Source organism: Harpia harpyja, chromosome 17 (assembly GCF_026419915.1).
Source record: "Harpia harpyja isolate bHarHar1 chromosome 17, bHarHar1 primary haplotype, whole genome shotgun sequence".
Lineage (NCBI taxonomy): Eukaryota > Metazoa > Chordata > Aves > Accipitriformes > Accipitridae > Harpia > Harpia harpyja.
Window position 1 is genome coordinate 7780866 of NC_068956.1, and position 19736 is coordinate 7800601.

General features: G+C 39.3%; 1 protein-coding gene across 34 annotated transcripts in view; it reads left to right on the plus strand.

Annotated features, from left to right (window-relative positions):
* Positions 1 to 19736, plus strand: part of DLG2 (discs large MAGUK scaffold protein 2) — a 1027713-nt gene that overhangs the window by 991094 nt on the left and 16883 nt on the right. For 23 of the 34 annotated variants that reach the window (XM_052812305.1, XM_052812306.1, XM_052812315.1 and 20 more), the window contains 2 exons: positions 5743 to 5842; positions 9839 to 9880. In XM_052812305.1, the coding sequence (XP_052668265.1) occupies positions 5743 to 5842; positions 9839 to 9880 (142 nt within the window). Of the gene's footprint in view, positions 1 to 5742; positions 5843 to 6740; positions 6787 to 9838; positions 9881 to 19736 lie in introns of all 34 variants that reach the window. The other 11 variants (XM_052812312.1, XM_052812319.1, XM_052812334.1 and 8 more) reach the window with 3 other exon arrangements.

The window sequence follows — 19736 nt, forward strand, 5'->3', positions numbered from 1 at the left end:
TGGTTTAAACTGTTGTTTTGTTAGGAATTAAAATTGAGTTGCTGGCTGACAAGTGGCATTAAGTCAGTCTTAAAAAAAAGATTAGTAAAATTTCATATTTATGAATACTAAGCAACACTACCCTTGTCTGTAGAAGCTAGACAGAATGGGGTTTTTAATCAGGCTTGTACTTTTTCATTTTGGATTTCCAAGATCCAAATCTCCCTGCAGCTTCATAGGAAAACTAAGCAAGCAGAGTTATCTTCATCTGAGCTTCTTCTCACCCAAAGTTTATTCTCACTTATCAAAACAGATCATGGTGCAAAACTTCAATATGGAATGACTGTAGCCCAGGGTTTGTTTTGTTTTTTTTTTTTTCCAAATACTTGCAGTATGTAAGAAAATTTAAGGTTGAACTTAAAAGAATAGGGACATGCTTCCCCCTGCATCTCATAAAAGGATATAGAGAAGTTGTCAAGTGTTGCTTGCTAGCATATAACTGTGTCGTCAGACTGTGAATGAAAGATGTATGTCTTAAGGAATATACTGCGTGGTCACTATACAATGAGGTTTATAGTTGCCACTAATGACTTCTTAGTTTATCTTCTGCATGTCTGCACAGACATCATTAGGAGCTTTCTGTGTGTGTGAACCCAGTCCATGGCCAAGTTTGGGGTTACACCAGGAAAACAAGAATAGCTCAGTAGCATTGGCTTTTTTCCAGACTTGGTCAAGTCACTTAACCTGAGTATACTTCATTATCTTAATAAAAGAAACTACCATGGCCTCAGTGCTAGTATCCACCAGGTCACAGTGTTGTCCTAGTCCCCACAAAGTGCCTGTAAGGAGGGCACTGCTATGGTCCCCGTACTGCAGACGGGACAATGAGACAGAAGATCCCAAAGTGCCGTTAGACCCATGGTCCCCAGACCATGCTGCCATGCTAACTGCAAACCCACTTTTCACATAAAGTCAATATACTAACACAGGATTGTCTTCAAAAGTTTGTTCTGGAGACTTCATATTTATCATGCATTTCAAATTGCTAAGTGAGAAAGCCCCATTATAAAAGCAGAGGTGATATATACGTTTGAAAGCAGAAATGACACTGACTATCTGTTACAGTCCAAAAGTTTTCTTTCTGATATCAGTGCAACTTTTCAGTAAGATGGAGAGATTTAACATGTAGAAATTTAACAGCATTTGAGTGCCCAGACCTTTATTAAGGTCAGTGTTCAAACAGAATAAAAGAATGTCCCTAATACAAAAAGTGTGGATTAAATACAGAGAAAAGGATTGCGGGGACATAATGTTGCTGATAAATTTTGTAGATTTTTTGTAGAATGCTGTATAAGCAAGAGCTTTTCATTTAAGTTGCACCAAAAACAGGTATTAAAGGAGAACAATCAAAAAAACCATGGCAGATGAGAAGCAGCAAAATTAATGAACTCATATACACTGCTAGACCAATCTCAGAATGAGACTGATACAGATAATCATGTAAATAAAAACTAGGCTAAAGCTTAGCTCAAACTTGCCTTTTAGGTGGTAAGTGAAATTCCTCTACACCCTGTATAAAAGAATTTCACAGCCAGTGCTCTGTAACAGCTTTTTCTCAGGTGATCCCCAAACATTGGTTCCCAGCTCATGACCGATTATTAGCATTGGCTGAATGAAATAGCAACATAAAGTATTCCCAATGTATTTGGGAGTTTAATGGCTTTTAGAAGATGTAGTTGCCTGTAGAGCTTTTAGAGCATCAAAAGAACTCTTTCCCCAACACATTAGGCTCTTCTGCAAAGCGTAAAGAGGACAACCTCTATCAAGAGCACATCTGCACTAGATAGTGTGGGCTGAATCAGCTACATTGTGAAAGAAAATTGGGAAGAAGCTCAAAGTAAACAATTATGTATTTGCCTACTGCAGTATGGTCCAACTATCAAATTACTGATACACTATTCTTTGTGATGTTTGCCACTATAAAGCAAATTTTGAAATTGGATTGTTTATTTAATGTTACAAGAAATTTTCCTTTAAAAAAACACTGCCCTATTAGCTGATGGGTAACATATATATGGCTGCTGCACCTAGGGAAAAGCATTTAGAATACAAAAATGATGTTGACACAAAAGAAAGTACCAAAGGGAGTTCTTACGAATGAGAAACACACAGTGTCCTAATGTCTGTCACAACCAGGGAAGGTTGGTATGTGTAAGCGAGACTTACATAACTGGGGATATTTGGGGATATTTGGTCAAGCAAGAGTGCACATCACAATTTTTTTCTGGTTTCTCCAAACCACAGTCTCTGCCTAAGTAGTATCAAACAAAAATTCAAGCCAGGACATCAGTGAAAGCTTTTCTCCCCTTTTTTTCTGAGAAAAGACTCTTTTTTCATCACAGTTCAGATGTTGTGAAGAACGACCTCACTGTTCAGTTGTCAGACAGTACTCAAAAATTTCTTTTTCTTTTCAGTCTTAGGCACTTGTCTATATAAGTGCCTACTAATGCCAATTCCTAAGTTAGTGGTAGCCTGTGTGAACTGACGGCAGTGAGGTATAAAAGTAATCTAATCTATTGTACGGGTTTTTCACTGCGACTGAAATGCCTGGGTTATTTGCCATCACAGGATCTTACAATATTCATGGCAAAGAAATTGCGACTTATACAGGAATCCATTTTCAGGCACTTTTTCACTGACTTTCAGAAACTCTGCCTGCATAAATACTGTTGAGTCAAGCCTAAGCTTGATACCACAATTTCAATTCCAGTTGCGTGCAACTTTTGCATCGGACTGAGAGATGCAGGCAAATACCTCTCTTTCATTTATCCTATGGCTATTTCGCAGCTCTCCAGCAGCATAGGGAGCCCCTGTGAAAACTGGCTCCAGCATATTTGACAGGTCTCAAAGTTTCCATTTTATACATATAAAATCTCTCAAAAACATGCATCTGAAGTTTGCAGTCGAACCTTACCACCATTCCTCACATGCATGATCCTTTCTTAGAAAAGAAAATATGTGTTCAGTGTGGGTCTCTACTCCTCCACCAACAGAAAAAAATCTGGAATTAACACAATGTGTCCAATGAAAACATCATTTTATTCTGCATGAGTCTCCCTCTCCTATCTTTGCCAGCCTCCTTATCTCTATACATTAGAGATATATATCATGGTATCTGTAAGGAGATTTTGCTGGATGTCTGCAGGATTTCATATCCTTAAGGTGGAGACCATCAGCCTGAGCTTAATCACATTTATATTGGATACAAAACCAAAATCAAGGCTCCTGCCTTTAGTTTCTTGTGAAGCAACATGCACTTAATGTACAAGAAAATAAATACTTAGTAAACCCATTCAGTTAGTACCAAGGACTAATTATTTCTATAAGTTTGCAGGATCAGACCCATTTTAGTGTTTTATAATATTTTACAGTTTCTTTGTTATTTTGAATACAAACCATCTGACTACATTATGATAGTATATATGGTCATTAACATGAATATACACATTGGTTAATCTATAGAAATATGAACACATGCATAAACATATTTGCTTATGGATATTAATAAACCAAGAGTCAGCTTTGTTTTAGGAACAAGGCTTTTTACTGGTGTACAGTGACACAGTTGGACATAATACTCACCTGCTAAAAATTGCCAGATTTTGATTGTCCAAACTGAAGTGGAACAATATCTTATTAAAAAGGCAACCCAATACTTGAAATTGCAAAAGGAGAAAAAGTTTATATAACTCTACAGTAGACCTGTCTAATTTGGAATATACTTTTAGATCATAAGCTTGAAAAAAATGTATGCTTTTCTGGTGAAAATGAACTTTCTGAAGTTTTTGCTCTAGACTGTTGGGGAAAAAATTGAAAAAGAATACTTATAAGTGTTATTTATTGTATAATCTCTGTGAAACACAGCATATTTATTTATCAATTTAATAACATTCTCTTTAATTCCAAAGTGAAATGGCATTTGGTAATGAAGTGATTGTAATTTTAAAACCCCTTTGGTTTTTGAGGTGCTATTGTGTATATTTTTTTTTTCCCTTTTAAAGTATAATGCCTATACTGTTACTATGTCAAATTCAGATGACTCGTGACAAACAACATTTTCACAATGGGAAATGTTAACATGCTACATTCCTTTCTTTGGAAAAATAAAAGAAATGATCACAGAAAACACATTTTAATTTAATTATATCCTTTAGGTCATTAAAGTGATGTAATGTGCATGTCAGTCCTCTTTTCATCCACAGATTATTTTAATCCTTCATGTGCATTTTTTTTTCTTCTGGCTTTCTTTCATATTTGCTTTGTTTTGAAATTGCATGCTGTCTGGATTATTTGTGCATGACCTCCACATTAATTTCACATTGAATGTTTACATACTCTGAGAGATTTTCATGGATCATTTATTCTACGTGTGCATTTTTTTTCCTTTGTTTTCAGTTACTGAACTTTAAATATGCTTGAAATGTAAAAGTGGCATGAAACTTTCGTGACACAAGTAGACAACTATTTTAATAGAGATTTTCAGTACCTAACTTTACATCTTTCAGAAATACATATTCTAAACCACATTTTATGCTGTGCTTCCAAAATGTAAGAAAATGAATTATGTTCTGAAACTCTAAATATATTCCATTTCAGAATTGGAGCCAAATACTGGTTATATTTCATTCGAGCAATGACAAACACATGAGATTAGTCCTTTAAATGAGCTAAGAAGGTCTCTGCTCTCTTGGAGGTGATCACTTGCAAAGTCGTGTAGGTATTGCATATGTTGAGTATAGGAAACAGCGTAGGACATTGTCAGACCGACAACACAGATCATTTCAGATAAGCACTATCTGCATTTCAGCTCTGGAAATGCCAGCTTCTCTCAATTGACTGTATAGGGACCCTAATTCCTCATTTAGTATCTGAAATAAATGTCCCAACTAAGCATATCCTGCTTTTACATAGTACACTGCTATGAGCCCTTGTGACTGTCTATAAAGTCAAAGGTTTTATTGTGTAAAAAAAATCCAATTTTTTCCATATTAACTCCCCATTTAAAAAATTAAAGCAATATATGTTGCTCAACATGCAATGAAATACTGCTTATCAGCAGAATTCCATCTCTAAATCACATAAAACTAAAAGCATTTCCAGAGGAACCTAATGAGTAAATATACATGTATAAAATAAAACAAAGTATTTTTTTAATTATGCAAAAAAAGCGCATTAAAACAGATTTAAGAAGTTGTCGATTAAGAGGCCAAATAAAACATTATGAAACCAGCAGCAGTTCCCAGAAAAAAATATTTGATTTTTAATTGGCACAGGGCTGAATTCACATACCTACTACAAGCAAATCAAAGGCTTCCGCTTTCCTCTTTGCAGCCTATTCTTTTTCAGCCAGTTAATTAATCCTGTGCACAGTCTGCTATGATTAAAGATGAGTGGCTTGATCTGAAAGCGTGCTGAGCCATCTGTAGCTCTTCATCTGAACAAGCCAAATGCAATAGTTTCCAAATAAGGAGCTGAAGGTTGTGATTTGAGACCTCTGTAATCAGATCGATCCAGTCTCCAGGGGCTTTGCCTTCAACCTGCAGACCTCACCGCAACCACCTCTGATTCTTTGCAGCCACTTGGTTTGGACTGATTTGAGTCACTACAGTTCTCTCCACTTTTACAAACTAGTTGTTTTGTCAGCATGAGTGTGACAACAATTAGACGTCCCTGTTTTTGCCCCATGCCTTTTCTCCTTCACAGTCATTCAATGACAAGCGTAAAAAGAACTTCATCTTTTCACGAAAATTCCCATTCTACAAGAGCAAGGAGCAGAGTGAGCAGGAAACAAGTGATCCAGAACGTAAGTAACCTCTTGGAGACGATGTCACATGCAGCAGCACAAAAAATGGGTGACACGCATGATACCAGTATCCCACACATCTAGGCAAATATCTGTCGTAGGCAGGCAGGAGAGGTATTACTACTGTGACCAATGTGTGACTGCAGTTTGGATCCAGCTGGTCCTTCCAACCCTGGAAACATAACTTTCAGAAGACTAAAACAGTGACCTTAACTTTTGGAAGAGCAAATGTGGCTCCTCAAAGTTGTTGTGGCACCTGTCATAAATCCAAACTTCTCTCTGATTAAATATTCCCAGATCAGAACTGGCTCAAAATAATCCAAATGTGGTTTCTTTCACAACACTAAACTAAATTATTACTTTTTTAAAGGTCTGCTATAATCTCTCTTTTGCCTTTGACATTCTCCAATTTGATTGCCATGGGCAGCTTCACTGAAAGTTTAACGATTAAATGAAGCAACCATGCTAACAGCTTAAAGAAGTAAATCAGATCTTGGAATGTGTACCTCCCTGGGCATTTACTGCTTGCTTAATTTGTACAGAGAACCAGCACTATTGAAAATATGTGCTAGTTCCAAGCCCAAATATTCACTTTTTTTCTTAATAATTGTCTCCTAAATTTATCCGGTGAGGATCGTTTCTGGAACTTTATTTATCTGGTTGTTCCTTCTTCCTCACAGCTCCAAAAGCCATGTATCATGGTCACTGCCTCTTTCAGTGGCTGCATTCCCATAGAATATGGGTCTAAAGTTGTTTCAGAAAGAAAAAGCAGGGATCCAGATTGCTCAATCAACATGGTCAGTCATGGTAGTATCCATTTCAACTCCACTGACTTCTTCCTTCCTCTTCTGCGGCTGTTCTTCCTTTCTCATTGCTCTCTCTGGGGACTTCCGTGCAGGACATCCCCGGATTAGGTGACGACGGTTATGGAACAAAGACTCTGAGTAAGTTCCCAGGAATGGTCACTGTAAATCTTTTTTTGTTTTGTTTTGTTTTGGCTTCTGTTCCTTCTCTGAGGACCCTCCACTCCTAGCATGCACAAGATAGAGTTTTATTTGTTACCCAGCTGTGAATGCATCAAAAATGTTTCAATCATTTTGTTCTGCATGACGATATTAAATAACATACAGTGTATCAAGCAGACACTTTCACTTCTTTTGTAATAACACTTTTTGTTTCTGACAGTATGTTATTGTTCCCATCATGGCAGTTCTGTAGAGTAGCATACCTAGAACTCGTTTTGCTGCCTAGACTGTTCTTTTCAGCAACAATCCCTCCCTCTCCATCTAAAGGGAAAGTTGAACATTTTAACTTGATCATATCCTGAGGAGCTCAATAGACAATTATTTTATGCTGTTGCTTCTGCATTTTCAGCTTTTTGCATGGGAGTGTTTGTTACTTTGCTGGATTTTAGATTAGTATTTGTTATTAATGGAAGAAGTCATTTGCAGGCTAGAGAAGACCATGCCTTCTCCAAATCTAATTTTGGACCCATTTCACCATTAGCAACCTATTCTCTGTTATGCTACCTTAATCAATTTCTTTTTCTGATGCAGCAATCCTGTCTCAAGACTTGGCATTGCAGAATGTGTAATGTGTCAGATAATTGTTCAGAAACAATTTTGCTTCCTCGAAAGTTAGACCAGAAAAAGTTGTATAGAATGAAATATTTGCAGCTGATTTCTATATAAATAGTTATATTATATTCTGTATCCAGATCTAAATAATTTAAAGAAAATGCCACTTGCATGTGTTTGGCTGCTTCTTCCTCAGTTCTCATCCTTTCTCTTAAGCGCCAAGTAATTGGAGCAAAATGTGTGTGAATGCTAACACTGCATCGCCTACTGTTTTGTATGTGCTTTTTAATTGCAGGAATGCACATCCATGCACACAATTTTAGAGATTATTCTATTTCTGACTGATTTGTTGAAGGGACTTTTTAATGGTTTAACTTTAAGCCATACAGTACCTCGCAACTTAAAGATGAAAGCTTCATCTCTTCTACAAAGAACAGTTCTGCAAGACTAGTTTTGTCAGCGATAGACGGCAAATGTCGCTGCCACCTGCATTTTAACAGTTCTGCTGCTTTAAGTAAAGTGTCCTAGCAGCTCATTATCAGCAAACGCAGATCCTTCCCTGCCTAAAGAGAAGTAGAACATTTACGATCTGATAACCCTCCTGAATATCTGTGTCCTTACAAAGGCAAATCTCCATAATGTCCAACCATTTGAAAGGAGATAACTGAATTCTGCAAATTGCTAAGGGAGAAGTAGCATAGAGGTATTATATAGGCTCTAGTTTCTCTATTAATACTGGACCTAGCTTTCAGTTACTGACACACCTCTAGACATTCCCGCCCATCCAAATGTCGCTAATATTCGACTCAGATATGCCTTTTAAATGACAGTTCTTACTATGAAGGATATTTTTTTCTTGTTTAATAAAGTTCTTCAGAGTCCTGTATAGCAGATCAGTTTGAAACAACCCTTGTTAACTTGCTAAGAAATGTCCAAAAGCCAATATACTGTTTTCTTCAAAATGTAAGTTTAATTCTTTAAAGCTTCTTACTAAGCCCAAGATCAAAGTTTTCTCTTACTATTTTTATCAGATATCATCGCCTCTCATTTCTGCTACTCCAGTAACTCAATCGGGCCCACTCTGTGAACCCTAAGCCATTAGATTGGTACGTGGGGGACACGCAGCACCTTGCAGAGAAGACGTGGTCTTGGCACTGTTCCCATAGTCATCTTTCATGACATCCATGCATGGTCTACTCTGGGTTCATCCCAGGGGATTCTTGGCTTTTATGAGTTCCTTCTTTCACTGGGAATGTTTAGAGGCAGTTGCAGGTGAGTGCTGTGGATCACCCACAGCCTAATCTGCCCACTGGTTTAATGACAAATATTGGACAAATTTTGGCTCCTGGGGTTTGTCAGGAGGTGACTTATTTGTACCCATTTTCCATTTAACCACTGTGTCTTTCTCGTTAAGCCAGTGTGGCTCCCAACCATATAGCCATTATAGCATTGGCTTCTAAATGTCCTGGACCAGCTGAAAAGTTTCAACTGTCAAATGATCTTTCGGGTGCAAAGTAATCAGCATTTCTACCAGAGATAGTACTAAAACTAGCATTTAATGTGGTTCTGCAAACCTCCTGGAGACCATATAGCATGGTCTGACTGACTGTAAACAGCCTGCTGGCTACAGTTTGGGAACAGCAACTTCACATGATATAGGTTGCACCTTCCTTTAAATAATATGATAATAGAAACAGGACACCAGACTTGCCAAACCACAAGCCTGATACCGTCATGACAGTTAGTATATCCCTATTCACCCATCCAGACTGCTCTGGTAAAGGTTTTCATACTCCAGGTCAAATCCTGAGGCTAGACAATGTCTGAAAAAATATTTATTCCATTTATTTTCTTAGTTTTGTCATTGGCTTTGTCTTCTCTTTTTGGACAGGGTAAAATAGTTACGGTTACAATATTTGATATCAAAACCATTTTCATGTTAATTTTTAACCTTTTGGGATAGTGCACAGTGATTAAAGATGGACACAGGTTAGAAGTTTAGCAGGAATAGTTCCAATGCATTAATGATGCACATTACTGATAGTACAGAATAATATGAGGACACACTCAGGTTTCATGAAATTACTCAAGACTTCCAGTGAGATGCAAGTGGACCATAATATAATTTGAAATTAAGTTATCTGAGATGTCATTAACTGTCTTATCAAGAAAAGACCTGGCTTTGCCATGACGCATATCACTAGCTAATACATACAGTCTCTTTCTGAAATGCCACAAGAGAGAAAGCTTTCATTTTACCTGTGTACTAAATTATCTGAGAGTTTTCAGGTGATGCCACTGCGTAGTTTTTATTTCCTTTCTGCACAACTACCTTTGCATGACTGTGGCAGTTCTTTTAAGTTTCTGCAGCTTTGTGGTGCTTGGTTATGTTCTTTAATTTGCTGTACTGTTCTTGCAGAACATGTTTCTTCTAATGCCAGCGATAGTGAAAGTAGCTACAGTAAGTTACTGCTTTCATTAGAGTCCTTTTACTTTGCATTGCTTGTTCTGTTTGTTTCTTTTATTTTGTTTCTCTCCTTGCTACTCTTTTGTTAATGTTAAAAAGATGGTTGGAGCAAATGGCTTGGAATTCAAATTTACAACCATGTCTTGAGTACAAAGCTATAAAAGAAAACTGGCAACCTTTATAAGAGAAGGGAGGAAGGTTGTTATTTGGGATGTATTCTGGGACATAAAACCAAACCTTGCTTTGGGTAGCCTGTGAAAGTCAAGATTATTTAGTTTAGTGACAAGAAGTTTATTTCAGCAGGGAGGGGCAGTTTCTTGATGATCTTTTAAGAGTAAAATTACTCCACAGCTCTAGTCAAATCTGCAAAAGACATCCTCTTTACAAGGTCACAATTTTTACTTGCATTTCTGCTTGCCTGTATGAATGTCTAAGAAATAGTCCCAAAAATGTTGTTGAGCCCTTAATTTTGGCAGTACAGATTTCCTAATGCATATTGAAGTCTTCAAAAAAAGGTAAGATAGACCTTCAGCCCTTAGGCACTGACACTGAATGTCACTGATTCTCTGTAGGTAGAGGTCCCAACCCTGCAACCTGATTTGGTTAGAATTACAGACTCCATGTGGTCATATAGCCAAGAGGCAGATTGTAAATTCTGGGTAATTATTAGTCATAGCCCAAAATTGAACCAATATAACTATTTTTTCTGGAAATGTTGAAAAGCAAAAAAAAATAAGGCATTAAATAAATGACTGGAAATGTAATAATGGGTAATTAAAATGATAGATTGCTTACTAAATCATCCAGTTGTTTAATTTTTTCAAGCCATTTGCTTAGCAAATCAAGTTTTCCACCAGTCACTCAGCAGTTGTGCTAAGCACCCGCATACATTCAGGTAATCATTGGTATCATACCTCATATTTACTAGTCTTGATATAGTGCATAGCAGTTGAGCTCTGTTAATAAACACTGGTTTGTTTCAGTAAAACAGCTAATCTTATGCAATTCAGAAATGGTAAATTAGTTTGTATTCTCTTGTATTGCAAAGGTTTCCTTGGAAAGCAATTGCCAGAGTCACAAGAAAACAGTAGGTGCTCTTGAACTACCAAAATCCAATTCTGAACTGCTTTATTTTTAATGTGTCCTCTACTGAGGAGGAGAGGAGGATTTTATGTTTGAAATATAAGATGCTCTTTCCCCAGACTGACTTCACAATCAGGAATGAGTCAATAGGTTAAATTTTCAAAAGTTTGCATGAGTCAAATCCTCCAAGTGTGTTTGGAGTTGGTGAGCTCAGGGTGAAAGCCCAGAGGAGGATCTAGGCTGGTGGCAGAGCACATCCCATGCCTGATGAACTGTCCCAAACAGGAGACTTAACAGGGGTGCCCAGTTGCAGCTAAACATTTGGGTCAGATCCACAAAAGCTAGTTCCCAAATTTCATCACAAGACAGGCCAGGTAGCCAGTTCCTCGATGCTGTGCAATAGCTTGAAACAAAGTGCATGTTCTGAGGTGCAAGAAAAGGGATAGAAATGGTTTGAGGAAGTTAGCTGGGACATGGATTCCTGGAAGGAAAAGTAGTGTTGGGGTAACAATTGCCCATGGCAGGCACTCTCCTTCTAGAGTGGTTTCCATCTGGGCAAGCTCCTGTCTCACCCCAGCAGCATCCAGCCTACATCCTGTTGGCTGGAGCTCCCCACACATTACTGGTACGTCCAACAACTGCTGCCTGGTGGAGAAGATGCAGGCAGCATCTTCCTTCTCTGCCCATGGGAGAGCTATGCCATTTAGCAGCAGAGGAAGCCAATCTTAGGTTATGCCAAATGAAAGTGGCTTTAAAATCCAGGACCTGGTGCCCGAAGGGCCTAATTCCATTTGCTAAGGATTCATTGGTGTGTGCTGACATGATATTTGAAGGCATGACCTTGGGCAACTAGCAACTTCGGTTACCAGCTGGAAATTACTGTTTCAGATGGCCACAATGGCATATCAACACTAACCTGACTGTGTGTTCCATTACTACATGGCCATGGTATATCGGCATATCTCCTGTGGGGACTTAAAGCCCTCCTGAGTCCAGCTGGTTACTCTCTGGATCTCCAGGCTACCCTATGTCAACAGTACGTCCCATCACATGCTCATTACAGCAAATCTCCCCTAGAAAAATGATGACTCAGGAACAGAGAAGAATCAGACAGAGGAGGGCGAGAGGTGGGTGGTCAGAGAGAGCAGTCAACAAATTGTGAGGGCACAGAGATAAGAGAGATGAGGCCTGTCATGAAGAAGTTGTCTTATTTCACTGCATTTCTGACCCTGTGGGACTGTTGAGAGAGGGCACTGCACAGTAGAAGCCTATCAATATCCCTCATGTGGGAAAAGTAATTATCAGACCTAGTCTGTGAACATTTCCTAAAGATGTATTACTCACTGCCTTCTAATTTTTTTATTCCTAATGAAAGGAAAAAAATAATAGGTGCTCAGGGTAAAGCTCATTCCTGGTAGAATAAGACAGCATGCAGTTATTATTTCTGCTCTTCTTGTTTGCATCTGGGTAGCTGGGAATGGGGCCCAACGTCAGTCACTGCCACAGAACCAAGTTTGTTTTAACTCCATTTGGAGCCAGCCATGTTGCTAAGCTGTTCTTCGGTGTGATGTAGTGCCACTTTGAGGAAAATTTGTGTGTTCAAGGTGATGCACTACAAGTTATTTTACCAGGACACCATGTGTGTTGACCTGCAAACTCATCTAGCCCTCAGTCTGTACACTGGTGAAATGGGGCATACTAAGAGCAGGAAAAAAAGTGAAAAATTCATGGGGAGCAAACAGAAAACTGCTGGAGAGCTCAGGGGTTTTGCATGGGGTTGTGACCCTGTCCCAGTGCCCCTTTTCTCTTCTATTTCCCCAGCAAATGAGCAGGAAGAAAGGGGTTGCCTGCCCCACTGCTTTTTGAATTGTGGGAAATTGGGGAAGAGTGGCTGGAAAGCTGCCTGGTGGAAAAGGACCTGGGGGTGTTGGTCAACAGCCGGCTGATTATGAGCCAGTGGTGTGCCCAGGTGGCCAAGAAGGCCAGTAGCATCCTGGCTTGTATCAGAAATCGTGTGGCCAGCAGGACTGGGGAAGTGATCGTCCCCCTGTACTCGGCACTGGTGAGGCCGCACCTCGAGTCCTGTGTTCAGGTTTGGGCCCCTCACTACAAGAAAGACATTGAGGGGCTGGAGCATGTCCAGAGAAGGGCAACGAAGCTGGTGAAGGGTCTGGAGCACAAGTCTTCTGAGGAGCGGCTGAGGGAACTGGAATTGTTTAGTCTGGAGAAAAGGAGGCTGAGGGGAGACCTTATTGCTCTCTACAACTACCTGAAAGGAGGCTGTAGTGACGTGGGGGTTGGTCTCTTTTCCCAGGTAGCAAGTGATAGGACAAGAGGACACAGCCTCAAGTTGTGCAGGGGAGGTTTAGACTGGGTATTAGGAAAAAATTTCTTCACTGAAAGGGTTGTCAAGCATTGGAACAGGCTGCCCAGGGAAGTGGTGGAGTCACCATCCCTGGAGGTATTGAAAAGACCATGTAGATGTGGTGCTTAGGGACATGGTTTAGTGGTGGACTTGGCAGTGTTAGGTTAATGGTTGGACTCGACGATCTTAAAGGTCTTTTCCAACCTAAATGATTCCATGATTCTATTAAATCAGCAATTCATACCTTGGCCAGCACAAAGAAAAGCGTGTGGGTAAGAAATGACTGGCAAGTGCCAAGTGTTTTCCTGCAGACGTTCATATTTGTCCATATAAAAACAGGCCAGCTGGAGTCCAGACTGAGGTGTTCTGCATTTTTTCTAGTGGGTCTCTGGCAAATGTTTTAACATGTTTCTCTAACTTTTGCTTCTCATGATGAGCATTTAGTGAAAAGTAGCTAGTGTCGAAACCTGTACTACTTGATCATTCCTAGAACCATTCCAAACCAGGTGTACAACTACACAAAGTGGTGTTGAAGGCTTCTGAGAGCTGTCCAGGCTGTTCCCTGGACAGTCATTAATAGAGGGGTTACAAATTGACTGGGTATTTTCTAGGAGATATTCTGATGCATTCATATTTATTTATAAAAATATATTGCTTAAAAATTTGAGTATTTGGCTGAAGTATTGCTCATGTCTTGGGCTTGGGCATTAAAAAATCAACTTCTTGACAGAAATCAGATACTTTTTGTTTCAAAATAATGATATAATTGAAAGTCCTCCTATGTGGTCTCAAGAGAAAATTCTTTGACCATTTCTTAGCAACAAGGCTGTTGCAGATAGTAAACCTGATTTCTTCTGCCAGTGCTCTCAACACGGGGTTTGTAATAAGCAAAAGAGTTGGAGCCAACAGTGGGATTTTTTTTATCCCAACAGATAACCTTCACCTCCATTAACTTCAGGGGGAACCACAAACACATTTGACAGCAGAATCTGGCCCTTGATAAAAAAATTTAAAAGTATTTTTGAGCCAGGAACAAATGCTGGCCTGATCTAAAAGGGGCTGAGCTGCCACACAGCTGCTGCTGCATCACAGCGGCCATGCTAATATGAAGGCTATGACTATGTTAGTTGATTTGCACCTGTTCTTAACAGTAAAACCAATTTTGCAGAGTGGTATATAAAGTCCTGGTCTAGCAGAAAGTTGTTCTGTTTGTGATAAGGATACACACAGCCAACTTTGACTTATCCATGAACCAGCTAATCAAACCATGATTGAAAGTTTATTTTGAGCTCTGTAACTTAAAATGTTCTGATTTCTTTTTCAAAACAAGCTTGTAAGAACATATTTTTTACCGTGGACTCATCAGTTTTTATTTTGTAAGACTTGATTTTCACAATGGCCATGAATTTCAAGTCTCTCTATTGCATATGTGTTGTAGTGCTCTTACATGTAGTTTAGTAAAGGTTTTTACAGCTGTCATCAAAATTACACACACATTACCACATCTATTCAGCCTAATTGCATAACTGGTTGTGATTGCACCAATTACTTAGAGAGGCAATACATGACTAAAAATTAAAAATAAGGGAAATAATTGTTAGAAACAATTAGAAACCCCCTGTCAGCAAGTCAGTCTTGTAATGAGATTTGAAGACTCAGAACAAGGTTAAAGGAGTCCTGATTATTATGTTAGGCCACTGATTAATTAGGACACTTACGTTGGCTCTTTCTTACACTCCCCAAGGATTGCTGTATTATTCAGGCACACTCAAACTGGCACAAGTATTGAAGTCTCATTTTATGCCCTCATAAGCTATATTGATCTTAAACATACAGTGCTGATAGATCACTTTTCGGTCATAAGTTCATTCTCAGAATACTGATGATCTTTTTATGTATTGGATTTCCAGCCTTTCATAGCTATCAACGTACTTCCAAAAATTGTGTGTTTACTTACGTAAATAGAGGTCCAGGAAAGGGATTTTGAGGCTAGGATATTGACTGTCCAGTGCAGTCTGTGCAGATGAAACAAAACAAGAAATTGATTTCTCCAAGATCTTGCAAGTATGACTCAGGTAATCCATACATTAGCCCAAAACCTAAATGGATGGTGACAGGAAAATAAAAAATAAAATGAAATCTTTGATTTTAGATCCAGCTGAGCAACAAAATTCAGGCAAGAGCTCAAAATAAAATTAATTTGGCTCATCTACATGTATTTCACGTGTGTATTGATGGTAACCTCCACCATTAGTCCAAGAAATTTTAATGAACCCAAAAATTCTCTTTGATTTTTCTAAAATCTTAAATAATTTTAGCTGTCTTCATAAGTACTACTTTTTTGTTATTCACTGCCTTAGATCGCTTTACAGATTTTTTTCATTCACAGCCATTAATAGCATGCCAAAATCCATGGATTCCCACTGCAGAAGGTGCTTGATGAGGGTAGGTGTTTAGTTACATGGTGACTGCACCACGGCAGCTCACAGCAGCTCTCCTGCCCTGTTACTCACATGCTGGGTGCAGTTACACCAGCGCTGTGGAAGCTCTGGATGCTCTGGCAAGACAATAGGAAATGGGCCCTTTTTATGGGTTACATGAAAAATGCCTGATATCTGCCAGGTCTACGCTGAAACTGGTTTTGAGTCTCACAGACTCTCTGCCATCTAATCAGAAAGGGAAAACAGAGGCAACACCTTACATCCATTTTAGGGCTACCCCTCTGAAATACTACAAAATCCTTTAAAAAGATTAAATTAGTAGTCTTTATGAAACTCATCTGACTGCCCAGGACCTCTCTGCCCAGCTTATAGAGGCTACGAGTTATAACAGTCTCCAGGTTATTCTTCTCTTCCCAAGCATGAGAAATCACCAACAGGCAAACGAAGAACAAAGGGAAGCAGAGCCATAGCGATCCTGGGAAAGTGAAAGTCCTCCAATAATTTTACTCATAAGTATATTACATTTAGGAAAGCTTCTTTTTCTTCTCTCCTTATTTTCTTTCTTCTCTTTTTGACTTGATGGAATTTTACTGAAGAACAGGGGATCATGCCAAAATCCAACAGGAAGGGCTTTTTCTTTTTTCTCCTTTTGTTTTGTCTGTTAAATTTCACAAAGATTTTCCAGATCAATAGAGCTAATCTGTGCTAATTAAGCCATTAATGTGGGTGGTAAATGAGGCTTAGTCAAATGATAAATAAGAGCCCATGTCCTGCTGAATTTCACACTGTCCCCCACACCTCAAAGCCATTGCAAGGTTATAGCAATCTGATTATTGATTGAGTCTAGAACTCTTCATTTTACTTAACACTTTATGGACTACTTCAAAACCACGCAGTACTGACTGAGTAGAGATCATTAAAGAATACCATCTGGTACAGTTGACATGCATATTAGCCTTTGAGGAATTACAGGATTTTGTCTGGACAGTACTTGCAAGGATTTTTTTTCACATAGAAACTTGAGCTTCCTGAGCCCTTTTTCCAGAAAAGTAAAGTAGTGGAAATGGTGCAGCTTTCCTCAACGCTTGCACTCCATGTTGAGTCTGAAACTCAGCATCAGGAAGATGTCTATCTTTAAGTCCCTGTGTATCACAGCCAGCCTCAACGTTTCACCTTGCTGCAACCCTTTCCAATGGCTTAAGCTTCAGCACAGTTTGAAGGGGTTGGAGTTTTTTCTTTGCTTTCAGTCTGGCCAGTTGTCGTGGTTTAACCCCAGCCAGTAACTAAGCACCACGCAGCCACTCACCCACTCCCCCACACCCAGTGGGATGGGGGAGAGAATCTGAAAAAAAAAAAATAAAAAAATAAAACTCACGGGTTGAGATAAGAACAGTTTAATAGAACAGAAAGGAAGAAACTCATAATTATAATAATAACAATAATAAAATGACAATGGCAATAATAAAAGGATTGGAATATACAAGTGATGCACAATGCAATTGCTCACCACTCACCGACCGATGCCCATTTAGTTCCCGAGCAGCAATCCCCCCCACCAGGCCAACTGCCTCCAGTTTATATACTGGGCATGACATCACATGGTATGGAATACCCCTCTGGCCAGTTGGGGTCAGCTGCCCTGGCTGTGTCCCCTCCCAACTTCTTGTGCCCCTCCAGCCTTCTTGCTGGCTGGACATGAGAAGCTGAAAAATCCTTGACTTAGTCTAAACATTACTTAGCAACAACTGAAAACATCAGTGTATTATCGACATTCTTCTCATACTGAATCCAAAACAGAACACCATACCACCTACTAGAAAGAAAATTAACCCTATCCCAGCCGAAACCAGGACACCAGTTTCACAAGACTTCTGTGAAACAACAGGCTTGTTTGTCTCCATAGCCCATACCCTACTGATAGCGTGGATGTAATGACAGCTTTAGCGTGTGGACATGTCTGCCAGAGACTGGGCAAAACAGAAGGTAAAATCTGTACTGGCTTATTTGTGCTGGTTATAATTCTGTGCCAAAGCCAAATATTAGCCCACAGAGAAATTTTTAAACAATAGTGTCAGAATTACTGGTTATTTTCCTTCAGTTGCTCCTCACAGTCACTCACATGGGATTCTACTGTTTAAATGCAGATGTCTGCATCTGACCTTGCTGTTTAAATGCCGTTATGGGACAATGGAGGCAAACACACCCTTCTGACTTTTTCTCTCATTCCAAAGTAGACATCTAAAATAGGTCAGATGACTCATGTCTTAGAATAAGCACTTGCCTATTTGTAGGCACCTATTGACTCTAAAACGTACCTACGGACTAGCTCAGACATAAGCACTCACAACACAGGTTTCTGAAATTAGCTGAAATGAATCCCCTTCTGCAGATCTGTATGCCATTGAAACAAGTATTTTCAAGTTTAAGATTCTATTCGTACAAACAGGCTGCCTTCCCTCTGCCTAGTACATGATGGCTTCATCGCCCACCCCAAGGTCGACTTTCTCGGGCTGTTGAAAAGCACGGATAGCCTTGGCTCTGGGGGCCGGAGGGCAGGCAGTGCAGGAGCACGCTCGTCCAGCCTGGAGAGTGAATTTTCATCTCCAGGGGAATGGGACATCCTGAGTTTTATATCACCCCTAGAATTCCCAAAGAAACTTAAGGGAAAATAATACACCTGATGCATGAAACCTAGTGTAACAATAATTCTAGGTTTTTAACTTTGCGAAAAGGCAAAGTTAAGCAAATGACTACAGTATCAAACATTTGCAAATAGAGAAGAAAATCCATTATCCACACTCCTCATATGTTATGTTGCCTTGTCCTCAAAAGCTGTCTAATTTCTTCCTTTTATTAAAAATGATGTTTTCTCCTTTGCTGCTTCAGCACCATTGCTAGGTTGGAGTTGGTCCCTCTCTCCTAACACATCAGTACATTTTTTTATTTGCTTTTTCTGTCATTGTCCTTAATTACAACATTATTTTTACTTGAAAAGCTTTCTTACACATTTCTCACAACTGTCTAGATAATATATCACAAAAAATACCTATCAACATATTAGATTCATGAGATGGGAGTCAGCTTAAGATTAAACCACAAAAAGTTTTGTACCTACTTGGGAGCTAGGCATTGCATCCAATACAAATCTTGTTAATATAGTTAATGGAGCCTCAAGAGTGACTCAGATAGCAGTCAGACTACTTCAAGGTGAGGTGTAGCCCCTTCTAAATCCTACCTATATCATCCATCAGGTGTCAGGCAGCGCTTTTCCCCTGTATGTGCACATTTTGGTTTGGCAGGAGCCCACCAGAATAATGTAGCACAGACTCATGTGCATGCAAGCAGATGAAATGAAGGCAATCCTGTCTATTTTACAAAGCCCTGGTACTCCTTATGGCACTCTTTCTTCTGTAGTATCTAAATTAGTTGCAAAATCCCATCTGTGGATCTTCGCAGAGACAAGCCCTGAACTGAGTAAAAATAAAATCATAATTTTAAACTTTGCTAAGCCTAAGTCATATTTAGAATGTACCAGAGCCCTTATGTGGTACCACGTATGTGACAGTGACCTAAAAAAAAGAAATGTCCAGGAATTATTCATGCAGTAGATTGAAGAACCCTCCCCTCTCTCCTCTTGCACTCTCGTAGAGGAGAGGACAGTGATGCATTGGGGCTGCACACCTGCACCCAAGTCATGGTCCATATAGTGCCATTTGTTTCTCATGGCAAATTTCTCTGCTTTTTAAATGTCACCATGAGGAAACAGCACTGTCCTAACAGGAGTGGAGGGAGGATAAGTGTTTAAAATATGATGCTGTGAGATTTGTGTTCAGGGAAAGGATAAGGGTCAGAAAATAGCTCATAGCTAGATGTCAGGCTGTGAATAAACTAGACTATGGAGGTTATGCACAGAAGGACGATCAACCAAAATGTATATATTCTGAGGATAAAAATTGTTCAA